The sequence below is a fragment of the Tigriopus californicus genome, chromosome 11 (genome assembly GCF_007210705.1).
Source record: "Tigriopus californicus strain San Diego chromosome 11, Tcal_SD_v2.1, whole genome shotgun sequence".
NCBI classification, from domain to species: domain Eukaryota; kingdom Metazoa; phylum Arthropoda; class Copepoda; order Harpacticoida; family Harpacticidae; genus Tigriopus; species Tigriopus californicus.
Window position 1 is genome coordinate 1,474,569 of NC_081450.1, and position 16,373 is coordinate 1,490,941.

At 40.9% G+C, this 16,373-nt stretch overlaps 2 protein-coding genes across 4 annotated transcripts; both read right to left on the minus strand.

Moving 5' to 3' along the window:
* Positions 1 to 2,223: 2,223 nt before the first annotated feature.
* On the minus strand, positions 2,224 to 6,881 carry LOC131890458 (uncharacterized). Of its 3 annotated transcripts, none has more exons than XM_059239797.1 (2): positions 6,566 to 6,881; positions 2,224 to 4,749 (listed from the first exon to the last, which is right to left on the minus strand). In XM_059239797.1, exon 2 carries the CDS (start codon positions 4,718 to 4,720, stop codon positions 2,291 to 2,293), a length of 2,430 nt encoding a protein of 809 aa, XP_059095780.1. In that variant the 5' UTR covers positions 4,721 to 4,749; positions 6,566 to 6,881; the 3' UTR covers positions 2,224 to 2,290. The 3 variants fall into 3 exon arrangements, with proteins under 3 accessions (XP_059095780.1, XP_059095782.1, XP_059095781.1); XM_059239799.1 differs by having other exon boundaries at positions 6,715 to 6,856; XM_059239798.1 differs by lacking the exon at positions 6,566 to 6,881 and adding an exon at positions 4,823 to 5,606.
* Positions 6,882 to 10,522: 3,641 nt separating this feature from the next.
* On the minus strand, positions 10,523 to 15,582 carry LOC131890274 (uncharacterized). Its single transcript, XM_059239585.1, has 3 exons — positions 15,529 to 15,582; positions 11,382 to 11,517; positions 10,523 to 10,755 (listed from the first exon to the last, which is right to left on the minus strand). Exons 1-3 carry the CDS (start codon positions 15,568 to 15,570, stop codon positions 10,613 to 10,615), a joined length of 321 nt encoding a protein of 106 aa, XP_059095568.1. The 5' UTR covers positions 15,571 to 15,582; the 3' UTR covers positions 10,523 to 10,612.
* Between the last annotated feature and the right edge of the window lie 791 nt (positions 15,583 to 16,373).

Consider the following 16,373-nt stretch of genomic DNA (forward strand, 5'->3'; position numbering starts at 1 on the left):
CTGGGGATTTCATTGCCAGTAGCGATAAGAAAGTTCGGTAAAACGTTTGGCCACTAAACGATACCACAGTCTATTTGTCTCATCTTGGACATCACGCTCACCAATAGCGAATGGATTGATCCTCGGACTTCTAGAATTATGGACTGTGAACAAACTTCCTGCTAAATTGGCCTGCTTTTGGTCATGGTAATTCTGAGCCACTTTTCGAATTAAATTAATGAAATAAGAAACGTAGATCTTTCAATTAAAGGCAGGTCATCTATATATATTAATTACTTCAAAAAATAATCCGTTTCAAAGTTATGTTGTCAAAAGCTTAGTATGTAGCTGACCAAGAGCAGGCCGAAAATTCGAATTTTATGTAATGTTTACTACATAACTTTGGACATATCTCTTGAACTCCTTAAGAATAGTTTTGGGCTTAAATGTTGCCAATTTCATCTATTCTACGAGATCTTGTGGTCGTATCAAGTGCTTATTTGAAATTAGGGGAACGGTTTAAGAGATAAAAAGTAGTTGTTTCCGTTCGCAATCCACTTCTCTAGGAGTCCAAGTATTGATGAGATTCTTTCCTTTTCTTTTTCTTTCCTCCACGCCAATGTGTACATAGGCAATTATTCCCAGAATTGAACAGTTCTGGTAATCATTGACTCGTTGGTTGGTTCCTTGTGTGGGATAGGCTCTGGAGGCTCTTTGACGGATGTTCCTCTCGCCCGCATGATCCTACAGGGTGTAAAAACATTAAGGGCCTCCTCCTAAGATCTTTCTGACAAGGTTTCTTCCCACTCAAAGATTTGTTTGACGTTCAAACCCAGGCTTTCATTGAGATGAGCTCTTGAAAATTTAATGCCTTATTACAAATGGTCTAATTTGAGCCTGAAAGCGATTGGCAACCCTCCCATCATTTGCCATGAAGAACAATGTTCGAAAATTCAACTGAGCACAAGCTTGAGGTCACAGCCAAAGCTAAAGACCTACTGAAGGCCGTCTAAAGGCCGAGGGAAGTGCGTGAGCCTTATGGTGTCCATGCTCGAACCATTGTTAGATGCAAAGCTTCATACAAGACCTGCAAAACCCTTTAGATCAAACCGGACCGAGGGCAGAAATCTTGGATTACCAGCGTCAGTCTTCGAATGGCCAAACATTAGAGGGTCACCAATATGCTTTAGATTTAATTGAATCTTTCATGGCATGGTGAAAGGTTTTGCAATAGTGCCATCAAATGAAATTGTGCGACGCAATATGATCCTGGAATTCTTTGAGGGTGGGGAAAGAAGTTTCAGAAGGCACGGAGGGAGGGACTTAATTTTTTACACCCGATATGTTGGACAAGTTGCCAGAGGGCGATTGTGCCAGTCTCTTACAGAGTGTCAAGCCAGTAGAGCGCCTCACAGGGATTAGAATTCCATCTTCCATCCTTCATCTGCTCAATGTCCTTACCTTCATCATATAATAGTGGAGAGTCTAATGGCGTCGACCCAAAGGTCATTGAGCGAAATTTCATTCCATTCAGTGCCATGTTACTCGCAGCAACCCAAGAGTAGATTTGGTCTAGGACCTTTGCCAGACAACCGGAATCCTGACCATTCCTACCCACTACCAATTTTGTATCATCAGCATAAGAATAGATACTGACATTACTACTAACAAGCTTCTGAAGCGGAGCAATGCAGATAATGAAAAGGAGAGGACCCAAAATGGAACCCTGAGGGACACCCGACTTGACATCATGTATGTAACTAAGGGATCCCTCAACCTTAACTAATTGTTTCCTACCACAAATGAAACTTCTTAGCCAATTGAGCCCTGAAGCCCCTAATGGCCATCAAGAGTCACAATTGCAGAGACTTTATTCACGACCTGGAAATTTGGGAAAACTTGCGATTTAAATATTATTTAATAAGGATAAATTAAGGTTAAAATCGAATTTTCCCCAAGGTGTAGCCTTGAGCGATTGGGAACCTTCCGACACGACCAGATTGTTCCTCTTTTAGGATTCATAACTTATGAAATGAAATAAATATCGCAACCTATCCTTTTTTCAAAAAGTAAGTAAATAATTCAAAGAGAGTCGTTTTGGGGGACTAACCGAAGAATCGCATTACAATGGAAACGACGTTTTGAGGCTGAAAATCTCTGTTATAATAGTGGCTCTTATTACTGAAAAAAACGGGATAATATCCTCCACTAACTTTAGGTTAATGAACTTCCCTAAAGTCGACGCATTTTCAACACTCAAATGTATTTCATCAACAAAATAAATAACTTAACAACATTCGGTCACTAACGGTCATCTACAAAAAAGAGGCTCAATTTGAGCATTGTAAGTATTGAGATCCGAGATGCATTTGTTCAATTGGTCAACGCTCACATTGGCGTCACCATCGTTATCCAATTTCCGATACAGCACCGTAAGATGGCGTTCCCCCATGGATGCAATGCTCTCTGTGGGGACAACGGTTTTCGCTTCAGCCAAAAGTAAGAACATGAAGAGATTGCCAAATATCTTTTTGTCATCAATGACTATGGCAATGTTGGTCTTCATCTCCTCGATGAGGTCCTCTTGTTCTTTATCAAAGAACTTGTTCACCCTGTTTGACCGCTTCATACCCATTTTGGGCATGACCTCCGGGATGGCACCCCATGGGCGAATCATCTCCTCCAAGGTACGGATGTCATCAATCCCCAGGGCAAATTTCAATTGAGAGATCGCATCTGGCTCATGCTCAAATTTAATGAGAGTCATGGTGAAGACCTTCTTGGCAGTGGCTTGCCATAACAAGCATTGATTTGCATTGCTCAAGGCATTGAATTCCTCAAATCCTTGAAGGATGGTCAAGAATCGCTTGGACCACAATTTCAAGTATTCTTGGAAGAAATTAGGAGGAAACGGAACCTCGAAGAGTTCGCTCGCAATTACGTGCTTCATGTGTTCTTCTCCTAAGGCCACTTCCTGGAAGCTCTTCGTGATCATGTAACAAGCTTCGTCCATCCACGAGTTTTCCATATCCGTAAACGGCAATTTAATGGCTTTCAATCGGGGAGTGTTCTCCCAACTCATGTTGGCATACACCAAAGAAAGACGACGTGTTGCATCAATAAGCTCCCAGAGACTTCCACGGTCAAGGGAAAAGTACCCAAGGACCTTTTCTTGGTTTTGGATGATTTGCTCGACACTGTCACACTCGGCTTCAGGGTGCGGCTCAAATAAGCAAGCACACGCAATCGTGAAGACCTTGCCTTGATCCACTGGGATCCTGGCAATGGTCTTGATCAGATTCTCACATCGAGCCGTCTTCACAGTATCCTGAAGCAGATTCAATGAGAGATTGACCTCATACAGGGTGGTCGGGTCGATATCAATGGGAGTAGATTTCAATAGGAAAAGCCATTGGAACTGCTCCGAACCGTTACTGGAACCCAGGTATTTGGCAAATATGAAGCTTATAAACATTGGGATGGCGCGTTCGAGCTGCTTTTGCTGGTCATTGGCCGACAGAGTTTTGAACTCGGGAATTTGCTTGGCGTAGTCTTGGAACAAGGATCCGATGTTGTTCAGATGGTCGAAGATCATGGCTTTCGTGTAGGATCCTGTGCGCTTGTGGAATTGGATCAAAGAGTCTAAGAATCTCTGGTTGATCTTCATCTTACTAAGACATTCGGACCACAGCAAAGAAAGCAAAAGCACTTGTCTGTGTTCAGTTGTGGTTGGATGCTGTTCCTCGACCTCTTGAACTTCAATGGGTTCCTGCTTGGGCGCGGTCATCACAAGATCTTCGGCCTCACTCTGGCTGGGGGTCGAGTAGGGCATGGGAGCCTCAACCGTACGATAACCAAAAGGCACCGATGTGGACGAATGCGGGCTGGAAGTTCTCAAGGACAAAATTTCGGGTCTTGGCACTTCAATTAAGCCGTGAGTCAGCCCCATATCTGACCGGGGGTGAACATGATGAACCACGTCTTGTCCGACTACCACAGGACTAACATACGGTACAAAACGCGAAGGTTGGGGACCGTGGGAAGGCACATACGTCTCTATATGGGGGCGTTGTGATCGATGAGCCATATGGTGCATTACTGGGCTTACATGCAGTGGTACACCCTGCGGCCTCACCGGACCTCGAACTGGCCCATGATGAGGAGCTAATTGAAACCCGTGACCGATATTGCCTCCAAAACTCAGCCGAGGGGGATAATGCGGCGAGGCTTTGGGGGCGATTGACACAGGACCCGGACTAGGGTATGATGTGCTTGTAGTGGGGGATTGACTGGCACTGGAAGTGGAGTCACTTTTTCTTTGTTCACGTTCCCGCGAGCGTTTCCACATTTTATCGTAGTTTCGGAAGCGATCATGCTTCTGGATTTCGTTCATCACGGACTGCATGTTCATTCCAGCCTTGAGGCATGCCTCTAATCGGCATTTTCGGCACTTTGTTCGGTTCGATTGGGTGACATCACATTCATTGTTCCGCTTGCAAGTTAACTTGCTCACCCTTCCATTCTGAACGATGCGACGGAAAAAAGCCCGACAACTAAGACAAGTAGGGGCCCCATAGTTCAGATGGAATGAATCTGAATTGGTCAAACAAATGGCACAAATCTTGGATCTTCGACCAGAGGGATCATCTTGGAACTTGTCGCTAGTGTCACTGGTGTTATTCGTGTCATTGGATGTTTCTGGTTCCGGGCTCATGTTGCTATTGCTATTTTCTTCAGACATGTTGAACAGAAAGCCCGTTAGCAATCAACCTGAAAGAGAAACAAATCAGCTGCCATGAGTGATGCTCTATCCGATCTAGCATAGGGTAACCTTAGTACGTACAGAGTCCTCTTGGGTACAGCACGTTCTTCTCCTGATATAACAATGTTAATCTTCACTCCAAAGCATATAATGCAATGAGTCAATAGTCACATTGAGCCTTTGGCAGCCATCCCTCACATTATGACGGTACTAACGAACACAGGTGAACGGGAAAGTCCATGGTAAACGAACGAATTCGTACTTTATTTCGAAGCTAACAATCAGCCCTTATCCATTCCAAATCAATGGAGCAGAGAGGGACCCGATCAACAGCAGCCAATCATAAGCTTGGCTCTGCTTCCACGTTTTTGACTGGGCCTAGGGGATTCGGCAGACTTGGCGCTTCCGATTGAAATGGTTTCTCTTCTACTCTAATGTGTGCTGGCACAATGAATTTGACTCGGTATGTGACTTGTCTCAATGGTCCTCGACCACATGCTGCTATGTGCTATCCAGGCAGCAGCATTAGTACTACTTCCTCTCCAGAGCATTCATCGCGTTGTTTTGAGTCCTGTACAGGCAGCTCTAAGGACCTCCTCTTCAGTAACATACGCTTTGGCATAGGTATGGGCGAAATCAAATTGAATGCCTCCTCCCTGTCTTTCATATTAATTAATTTTCAACTCAAACACTGTTGGTGGGAAACGTGGCAAACTAGAATTAAAGTTACAGAATTGAAGGGTAAAAAACAAATGAGATGTCAATACGAAGTTTAATTTTTTTCCAAGTTGCCCCAACTGTATTGGATTGCCCTGCAAGAGCATGAATAATGCAATGTGAATGAAGCCAAGTGCTTGATTAAGATACACAAGTGTTCCAATCTTACACTTACTGCTATCAAACCTGCCAACTCACAAATTAAACAGATATTGTACATAGTACAATGTGCTAACCTCGATTCGAACAACGTCAACAAGTTCAGTCTGAGCGTATGGGCTTTTCATCGGACTTTAACCTACCCATTCTACTCCTCTGCTCCCTGTCCATTACTCAAGTACTTTGTCTTCCCTTGTCCAAAATGTACTTTGCCCCCCATATGTGCCCAAGTATGCTCGAAGCCTTGAAGTATGTTTTGTGCGCTCCTCGGCCGGAGCATAGTTTTTGTGGCTTATCTGTTGGGAATTGAGTCCTGCCCATACAGCCAGACGAGATCGCCAAACACTTCAAACGTATATCAGCTCTCTAGGCAGGGTTTCACATGAGTGTGATTACGGAATGTACTATAGAGCTTCAGTCAGCTCGGCCAAGAAATGTCAACAAGGAAAAAGTGTATGTTTGTACGGGGGTTCAGCTTGACCTTATTACTTGTTGGTTATAGACCTTGTCCCAAGACCAAAAAGTACGAGTCATATTGAAAAGATAACGAACCACCTCAGGGTTCGTCTAACCCCTCAAGTATACCAAAAGTAAAGCCCGAATGAGTTGTGATCAAACAAGGGAAACTTGAGAGGGAGAATGGAGCAGTAGAAATTCTGGTAAATATTTATTTGGCGCTTCCAGCTCTAGGCGTTAGTTCATTATTCAACCATTCAGGTTGAAACACTTGTTTCAACCGTCATGTTGAAAAACCAGTGGCTCCCCAAGGCAAATGTTTTATCATTCTCGTCCATTGTCAGTGGTTCCGCTTCAGTCGTCTTCATCAGTCATCTTTAGAGTACAAACGCGCGTTTGGGAAACCCTGGATTATTTGATCATTTAGTAAATGAGAAACCCGGGCATTTTGCAAAACGAAGCAAGACAAGGGCACTATTTTACCGAACTTACCTGTCCAATATTAATTTGCGTAGCACCTTGGCATTGGTTGGTCGAATGTTCTCGAAATCTCGCTCAGTGACAAACGTGAAAGGCAATGTTTTAGGGAAGACGTTCGAAGACACTGCAGAGTGGCGTGAACACTCGTTCACTTCTCTTACCGAACTGTATTTTCTCTGGGTTTTTTTTTCTCCGTCAGTACCACAGTGCAATGAGAGGGCAGGTTCTCGAGTAAGGATCGTCTATTAACTGCACGGTGCCCACAAAGTTACAGCACTCACTGAGCTGGCGTACACAAAGTCATGTACTACATACTACACACCACATGCTATGACTACAACATGCTCTGTGGCACGCACCAGCATGGCGATCAGCTGAATACGTACGAACATACAGAAAGAGCAGAGAGAGAGAGCAGAACTTAGCGCAAAACCCCTCCTTTCCAATGCTGTATGCGCTGTATATGATCCGACAAGGCACCCCAAGGCGAATAAGAGCAGTTTCCGTACTTAAGCAACATGTCACGTAAGTTTGAATGGTCGATGTACGTTTGACAGCTAGATGATACAATTAATTACAGAGGCATTTATTGTTGGACAACACTTAAACTTGCACCCATAGGTGAACTTCAAATTGATTCACAGATGCACAGTAAAGGAAATAAAGATCTGGAAAGGAAATCAGATCTCTAAGAAGTTGATGAGGACATTAAGTTGATAGATTTGATTTTTTCTCTAAGGTTGTTCATTAGTAGAGTAAGACCAAAAAAGATTTTCCATAGAAAAAGATTTTTCACATATTTTGGGATTTGGGGCCCCAAAAAGATATTTTTTTTCATTTTTTCTCAAACTTTTTCGCACTCGCTATTTTTGTATTCTTTATCGCATATTTCCAACATTTTCTCATTATTGTCTAACTAACCAAAAGGTTCCGCCAAAATGGCAACTCTTTTTTTTTTCAAGGCCTTCTAATCAGGAGCCAGAGTGGACATGGCAAGAATTTGCTTCTTAGGGCTATAGGGATAGCAGGTTCAATTACCGGTTCTTGAAGGTATTATAATGTAATATTCCTTTTTGTCTATGTATGCTTGACCTGGAAGGCAAAAATAGCCTCCCCCCTCAAACATGTTAACTATGTTTTGGAAAGTTTTATTGCAATTTTTTGTAATTTTCTAATTTCTTATGCAAATTTGTTGTCAATTGAGACCATATTTATCTGCAAGTTTCGGCCGACCCTATTTTTTAAGTTAGGAAAAATAAACGGAACAGAAAGCACAAACTGAAACGTTTTTGGCTAGCATGGAATCAATATATTTGGAGGTATCAAGCAACATACAAATTAAATTCGTCTTGAACTGCTGGGATTCCAATCCCGGTAGCGGTAAGGAAGTCCGCACAAAAAGGGCCGGATTCTTAAAAAGTGGCATGTTAAATCAAGGAATGGCTAAGCCAACTTATTCTTTCACTTTTATAAGCATTAGACATTTGCCTTTGCTGCATAAGACATATAAATGCATTTTCTTTTGGAAACAAGGTTGTATTTCTTAATTATTGTTCCAATTGGAACCTTATTCTTGATAGAAAAAGTCACTTTCTATCATTGCTGATGTTTTACAAACAATGAGGGGGTCAGACTTTCCGTGACAAGGTGCGTTCTGTTCTTGTTGGGGCGGGAGTGTTTCGTCGGCCTTTGAATCGACGGGCGTGTGGGCTCAGTGTTCCCACGAACTACAAAATGAGAGGGTCAACGGGAAGTGTATGATTGAAGGGAAGGACAAAGAAAAACATACCTTCTGCAGTGAGCAGGAAAAATGGGATCCAACATTGCTGTCTGACCTCATGCAAAGGCAGGTAAATCAGTTTTCTTTGGACACCAGTTGTTGCAAACCACAGGAAACAAGAATGTCAATGGAAAAAGTTGGGTACGTGATCAACCTAGCTCAGAGAGCCGCCAATAGGCTTGGATCTAGCTTTTTAAAAACTCATTCAACTTCACTTCCCACCATACAATATTCATTTAAGTATAATAAAAATCAACATCACCAAAATGTGTGATTGAAAACATCGCACTTCTTTGACTGGTCATTGCTCTCGACGGTCATTACTCGTCACAATGATCTCAACCAACAACAACGTTGTGATCAATCATAATCAATGCTTAAATTGCTTTGAGCCACTAACAATTGGCATGAATATCAGTACTTGTCATCACTGACAGACAAAGGTCGACTGTCTGGCTGACTCTTGTATCATACAATAGTAGAAGATGCAGACTGGCAAACGAGGGCGTTGAGGAGTATCGAATGAGCAGAACCGGCCTGACGAGTCAAAAATCCCCTCTTAAGTACTAATGGTACAAATAGAGAGGAAACTTGGAGTATGTTTCTACAATGAAAGCAGAGATGGTCGCACTAACCGAAAATGGCGTAATTGTCTTTTGTATCAAACCACATAAGAAAAACAACCTGAAACACACAGACCGTTCAAAGGCCATGTCAAACATCTCATTCGCATATGAGGTCTGAAGCTTGCATGAAGCGCCTGTCCAGATTGAGAGTCACTTTTCTGCATGAATACTCACGGACCCAGGCCCTATGCAATTAATGCACATAGAGTCTCGCTTTTTCTGTCTCCGCTTTCGTCAACGCGTTATAACGTACAGGGCGTTATATAGTGAAATGCGAAATATCGTTCATATGGTGAATTTAGCTGACGTTATTGGCCCAGTGCCTGCGGTTCGTCGTTTTCAAAAAAAAAACACGATGATAAGAAGCGTTACATTTGTTAAGAGGACTCTTTTCGAATTGATTGATAGGTGATCATTTTTTGAAACATTTTTGCGTGCTTCATTAGCATTTTTTCCGCTCAATGATGTAACCATTTCTTATTAGAAATAGAATGTTGCGAGTACATTCGAAAGATGTAAAAAATAGTTGGTCATATTTTGGGGAAGAGTAGGTAGTAAGTTCACATTTGATCGTATTTTTCTAAAGAAAGGAAGGTATTTGAAAAAATACAGAAGAATCCAACAGGCGGAATTAGTAACTACACATTTCGTTTGATGTGACCACCTCCAGCCAGCAATAACAGTACATGATTGGACGAAGGTGCACCTCTTTTGAATGTACTATTCTGTTATTGGGTCCCTTTGCCCTATGACAATTGAGGCCTTGAGCGAGTCCAAGTTTGGATGCTTGTTTTTTGGCTTCCAAATCCACAATGCTCTGCACAGAACAATCAAAAGGATTCAAATCCAGAGTTGATTTGACCACAAATCTGATGGCCAAAAGTCTGCCATGTTGGCCTGAGAGAATCCCTGCATCTTCTTTGAGGCGTGGCACAGGCCACTACACTAGGTAAGACAGTAGTCTCCCTCAGGAGAATGGGCCTTCAGCGAGGGTAAAAATGTGGGCCTCAAGGTCCTTCATTACTCCTTAGTGCCCACTTTTTCTTGGGCTTTAAGAAGTCAGGAGGCATTTTCTTGCCATCACTGGTCATGATGCCCATGATGCCCAGGATGTTGAGGATGTTTCGCCCTCTTGTAGCCATGAACCTCATCTAATGTTCCTACTAGCAACGGATTTCTTTGGGGTTTCAGCAACGTCCAAGGTCTCTTGAAATGCGTCCCTGGATATCATGCAAAACCTCTGGCAGCGTTTTTTTTTGTTATGCCCATTATACTACTTTGAGATCTCTTGCCATCTAAAGTGGCCCTCCGGATATTGAAGGCGGTGGCTCTGTTAGTCCTAATAATCAGTACTTCTGTAGCAGGAATGACTCCTGCTTTAAAGAGATCTGATCATTTTCTTCTTCGGACCTTCTTCGGCTCTAGTTTGGACACTTTTGATTAAGACTTAGAACAAGATTTATTTGCTCTGGTCTGCTGAATCAGTTAAGCCTGGTAAATCCGAATTAGACTTGCTTTGCTCTATGTATATTGAGTGTAGTTACGAAATCTGCTTCCGACCGCTGTGACATAAACAAATTTCAATTATATTTGGAATAAATTCATCTTTCAAGAAATTCTGATTAAGCCAAATGAATGAGGTTGCTTGTTGATTTAGCACATAATCTGTTGATAATTTAAACTGAAGCCCAGTATTCCACCATCTGCTTTGCCTTCTTCATTCGTGGCTGAGTCTACACCGGTAGATACTTCATCCGAATCGAAATGCACTCCAACTTGGAATGGCAACAGTCGAGCTGGAAAACGAAACGAAGGAGATAAACATCTGGATTCGTAATGCATTGGGGTTGGCGTTTATCATTCTCATGTATACTTGCGATAGGTGAAGTTTAGTTAATTAGCGGGTGAAGTTGAAAAGCATGTCGAGGTTGTCAAATCAAAAGTAGACAGAGGGTATATGTTCGGACAGGCTCCTCCCTGCTTTTTAAATTAAACAACGCATGCAGTCAGAGCAAAAAGGCCTCATTGCCTTCAAATTGTGCCTGCCACTCCCTTGATGTCGTTGATACCTTTTCCCGTTTTCATCATCTTTTCCTTCTAAGCAACGTCTTAATTTTCTTTTTTTATTAAATCCAGTTTTGGTGTAAAAAACTACTTATAACAAAAGGCTGATTATGCGACTAGTCATTCAAAAGATAATATGAAGACAAAAGATGTTGCTAAATTTGGCTTGATCGTCCTGTACAGTATGAGTTAAGAATCCTTGGCAAGATCACAACGTTTCATATAAATTACTGTATATTATTATATCAAAATATCAGCGCCAGATAATGGCTCATCAGTCCACCCAAGATTGTATCAGTATTGCTATGATTGTAACCTCTTTTGAGAAATTTGTGCTTAATTCCATGGAGACACTTACAGCAAACGGACAAATGAGCAGCCGGGTCATAGATAATGGCAGCGACGTCCACCAACACAGAAAAGGCCCGACCGCACAACGCCCCCGCGGCGGTTGGAATGGCACCCATGGCCGGGTTGTTTTCAGCCCCAGGGATCTAAGTCAGAAAGGTTAGGCAATAATTGAAGTGATGTCTCTAGGCATGTAGGTTGAGACCAAAATTAGCTTGGAGTTGTTTGGATTCCATGTACGATTTAACAAAAAATATATGAAAATTGTCCGTGAAATACTTGATCTTTTTGAGGGATTTTACAGTCGGAATTGGAGCGAACAACAAAGCAAGGCATTAGAATCACATTATTCTACTTTTTTGACAAATATTTGCCTCAAATTGCACTCATCACTACACGTTGACAAGTTAACCCTTAACTTCATCTAATACATCTATACATAAGTCGTCCACTCATTTTGTGACATTATTGTAAAGTATTTATTCATTTACATCCTTAACACAGCTTCAAAATTTTAGTATCAAATCTTCACATTTTTCAAAAACAATTTTGTTGGTCCACGGCTGAAGAAAAATTTATTTCATTGATACCCATCTTTTACTGGATAAACAAAGATTGCTCATATTCAGTAACTTGTCCGCGTCTGACTCAACGCCTACACATTCCCTGCAAATATATTGAGACTTGAAAGTTGGAATATATAAGAAGGACGGGAAATAATTTGTTTAAAAAACCTGAATTTTCGAGGGCTTGACGGCAGGGTGGGCATTTCATTTTTGGACACTTTTTTCACCCCTGTCCAAAAGTGTCCAAAGTGTCCAAAAATAAGGGTGGACAAAAGTGGACAAAGTGTCCAAAAGTGTCCAAAAATACGAACCTTTAAAACAACAAATATAAAGGATATTCTGTATGAAACTTATCCTCTACTGCAAAAATTACTCATTGATGGTTCCAGGACCAAGATAAGTCTTTAAAACCTTTGCCATATACCTCTAACATACCCCAAAAAAGGTATTTGAAAGACAGGTTCTTAACTCTTTTTTTCTTACGTTAGATTGGAAAGCAAGCGGGGAACAAAGTCTCCCTCTAGTAGATGCAGCTGTTGCAAAGGATTCAAAAACTGAAATAGCTAAACATTATATTCTGGTTATCTGGCTTCATTTATTCAACATTATTAACTTTTTGCAAAAATGTTTTACTTAAAATCATCAGTCATTTGGGATTTCTTCTTAAAAAGTACTAATATTAAAAAATTGAATTTCTTACGATTTGCTAAAATCTAAGACATATTTTCCTATATTATGGTTTTTCTTCCATAAGTAAGTTAATTGAGACATTGTTAGGCATATTTTTAACTTTTAAAGATGCGCTTGATGTCAGGAAATGAGATTCCCAATGTTTTGTTAAAGAAAGATATATCTTAGTTTTTAGATGTATTATAAAAAGTGTAATTCATGCACTCCTTATAAATATGTTATGTATATTACAAATATGAGAAGATTATTGGATATTTGATATTCAGCTCCTAAGCTTTTTTTAAATTTTTTTTTTTAAATCGTTGTTAAAATTACCCAGCCACAAATGCCCTGATTATAGTGTGGCTTTGACTTATTAACATTTCAAAATCTATTAAGATATTTGTATTGACTTTATAAAGCTTTATTGTATCAAGATAACGAATTTCATTAAGTGTATATCTTTGGAAATAAAAAACGTTAGTGAAAAGGCTAGTTGTTACTTCATATTTATGTGTTTGAAGAAAGCTTAGATTTTATTGCATTACTGATTCTATTTGCTGGTTCACATCTAGATTTGGTAAAGAAATAACATGATTTAGGGTTTTAAAAGTGTTTGCTTGTCAATCCCCTTTTGCACAATTGTACTTAATTTTGGACACATTCTGCCCACTTTTGTTCACTTTTGTCCACTTTTGTCCACTTTTGTCCACTTTTTGTCACACTTTTTGTCCCTTTTGTCCACTTTTGGACACTTTTGTCCACTTTTGTCACTTTTGGACACTTTTGTCCACTTTGGTGTCCAAAAGTCACGCTAATTCTCAAAATTGCCCACCCTGCTTGACGGTGCTCGCCAAATGCACATTAAGCCTTTACGGTCACTGCCATTGATCCTAAAACTAAGGTTGAGACCCAGCCCAATACCTTCTTTGAACACTGTATAGTACCAATTTCTTTAATCTCTCCCAATAGGAGAGCTCTCTCATACCTCAATGTTCCTAGCAAAACATCTTTGGACCTGATCGACTTCTGCAAACCTGCTGAACTCATTAGAGCCCAAATGGGCGAGCCAGTTTCAAGATGTGGCTGGCCCGGACAATCGGCTCGTACAAGTGGAGTTACTAATGGTATCAAACAAAGGCCTTCCACCAACCAACTTTGTGTGATGAGGATAAGAAGAGATACGATATTACTACTGAGTTCTTGAAGTGGAACAATGAAGATGATGAAAAGGAGAGGACCTAATAGGATCCCTTTCTATTGAATCGATTGTTCTTTTTTGACAAGTGTTCGAAGGGAAATAACGTTGATTGTGTTTTTGGTAGGGATTCTTTTACAAGTGTGAAATATAATCTAACACAGGAGCAATTGAATGTTTTTTTAAAGTCCACAATATTGTTACAAATAACGAAATGCGATACCTTTGTGAATCAAGCAACACCGAAGTTCCGGACGAGGTTTCACAAACTGGGAATTTCAACTTCCGTTTGTTCTCAAGGCTGATGTCTACTAAGGAGTCCAGGGCTCATGACGTTTTAATGACGCTGTATGAGTGCACTCAAGTTCTTGATACATCACACTTTCCTCAAAAGTGGAAAGCTTCAAGTGGCAGTACAAAGCTGTGGATGAAATTGCATAGCACCACAATAAATTTATGAAAGAACTGTTGGTCCTTTGGCCTATTAACATAAAGACAAAAAACTCGACCCTTTAAAAGAATGAATCTATTTTGTAGCATGATTCGAAACCTTTATCATAAGTAACAGGTCGATTTAATTTGAAACCAATCTACGTAAAAGAAAAAAAAGGCTGTAGATTGAACCTTTGGCCATTCAAAAGAACAAGGTCTGGTTATAAGCGACGACAATATTTTCGCTTTTCTCTCTGAACCCGTGTGAGGAATTGCAAAGGTTTTATGGTTAATCTTCCCAGAAATTGCCAATGCCAAAACATTTTAGTCATCGGGCATAAAAATGGATATATTGTTATTTGGTATTCTGAAGAGAGAAAGATCAGCAGCAAAATGCAGAGCGACACTGAATGTGTTGAAGGTGTTCTTGGCTTTGGATCTTGCATTTGCAATGCTTCAACTATTTTGGATTTATTCGGATATTTGGGCAAGCGCTGGTACCAGCAAACAAACTTGCCTGCCAATGACAGTGATGCAAAATTGGCGTTTCAAATTGGTTTTAACGAAGCTGAACTTTCTCATATAGCAATGAGAAGGGTCAGGCCCAAACTTGCATCACTCACACTGGTACCAGCAAAACAAACGAACCTGCCAGAGCTTGCCTACACGTCCCCATGGGCAGAGCCGTGGTGCAGTGGTTAGTGCAGTGACCTAAAGTGAGAGAGGTCCCAGGCTCGATTCTCCTCCACGACTTTTTTCAAGGGATTCTTTAGACGCTCACACACCCAATAGACCGAGAACCAGAACTGATACGGACACGGCACTGACTATCGGAAATATGTATAAGGGACGATATGATGACTTGCTTCCCTGGCCGGGCGAGGCTCTTCTTTCCGACCCAAGCACCCAAAACCAAAAAAAACAAATACACTGGGCAATATATATCAAGTCCAAAAATTGGCATAAAACATCTAAAATTGGAGGATATTTTTTGTGTTAGGTAGCTGTGGTCTGCATAAATAATTGGGATAAAGGTAAGAGCAATATATGATAGACTGAGGAGTTAACAATGAGTTGGTTCATTGTAAAACCTGAGAGGCAATCTTCAAGTTCATGTAGCGTCATCTAGATTGTTGAGGAGACTTATATTCTCTCATAAGCAGATTGGAAAAAAATGAAGATGCAATACCCAACCTCCATTGGCCGGGCGCAACCCTCCAACCTCTGCACTCCAAACTTACATACCAATTGACTTCATTTGAGATCGTAAAACATGGATGATTTGTGCTTACCAGAACGTAATCTTCGCTGCAATCGACTCCAGCTGCGCTCATTAACGCACCAGCAGCGGATCTTTACTGAAAACCAAAACCATTATTTTATAATATTCCATGTAAAATCTGCGATCAAAAATCTATCCAAAAGCGCGCATTATCAGAAAGAGGATATCAAATATTCCTGTTGTTCATTGTCTTCTCCAGTTCTTCAGTTTCTTGACCCCTTCTCTCTATTTTTTAGGTTTCTCTTAGGCAACAGGAGGTCAATCCTCAACATACCCGCTTTGAACATACCGCTCACGCCAAAAGAACTCTGAAAGAAAGAAGAAGAAGAAGTAGAAAAATCAACTTTAGGGAAGCCACCACAGTCTTGTTTTCTGTTTCCTCAAACCTCCCTATCGCTCCAAGCACTTCAGATGGAAAATTTAGTTCATACCACACCCACAGACGGAAGAGACAAATTGAAACGGACATGACACTAACTAACCGAATTTTGGAAATGGACTTAGAGCGTTGCGATTCTTTCTTGGGCAAAAAATTTGGGTTTTTTTGGTTAATATTTGGTTGGTGTAAATTTGGACAATAGTGAAAGAGCTCCTTTTTGCATCTACTTGACCTCAATACAACTTCAGTGTTTACTCAGCTCCCTTAGTCCACTCTTTGCATTTATTATCTTTGCATATTTTCGTTTTAAGAGGTGTCTTACTTGAGCAGCTATCATTGGAGCAATGGATTGGATCCTGGGTGTGTAACAAATGGCACATCTTGATGCCTTTGGCGCATGCAAATAGTGTAGTGTTGATCCGACAAATGGGTTACTGAAAATACAAAAACAAATGTTCAACTCAACTTCACTCATA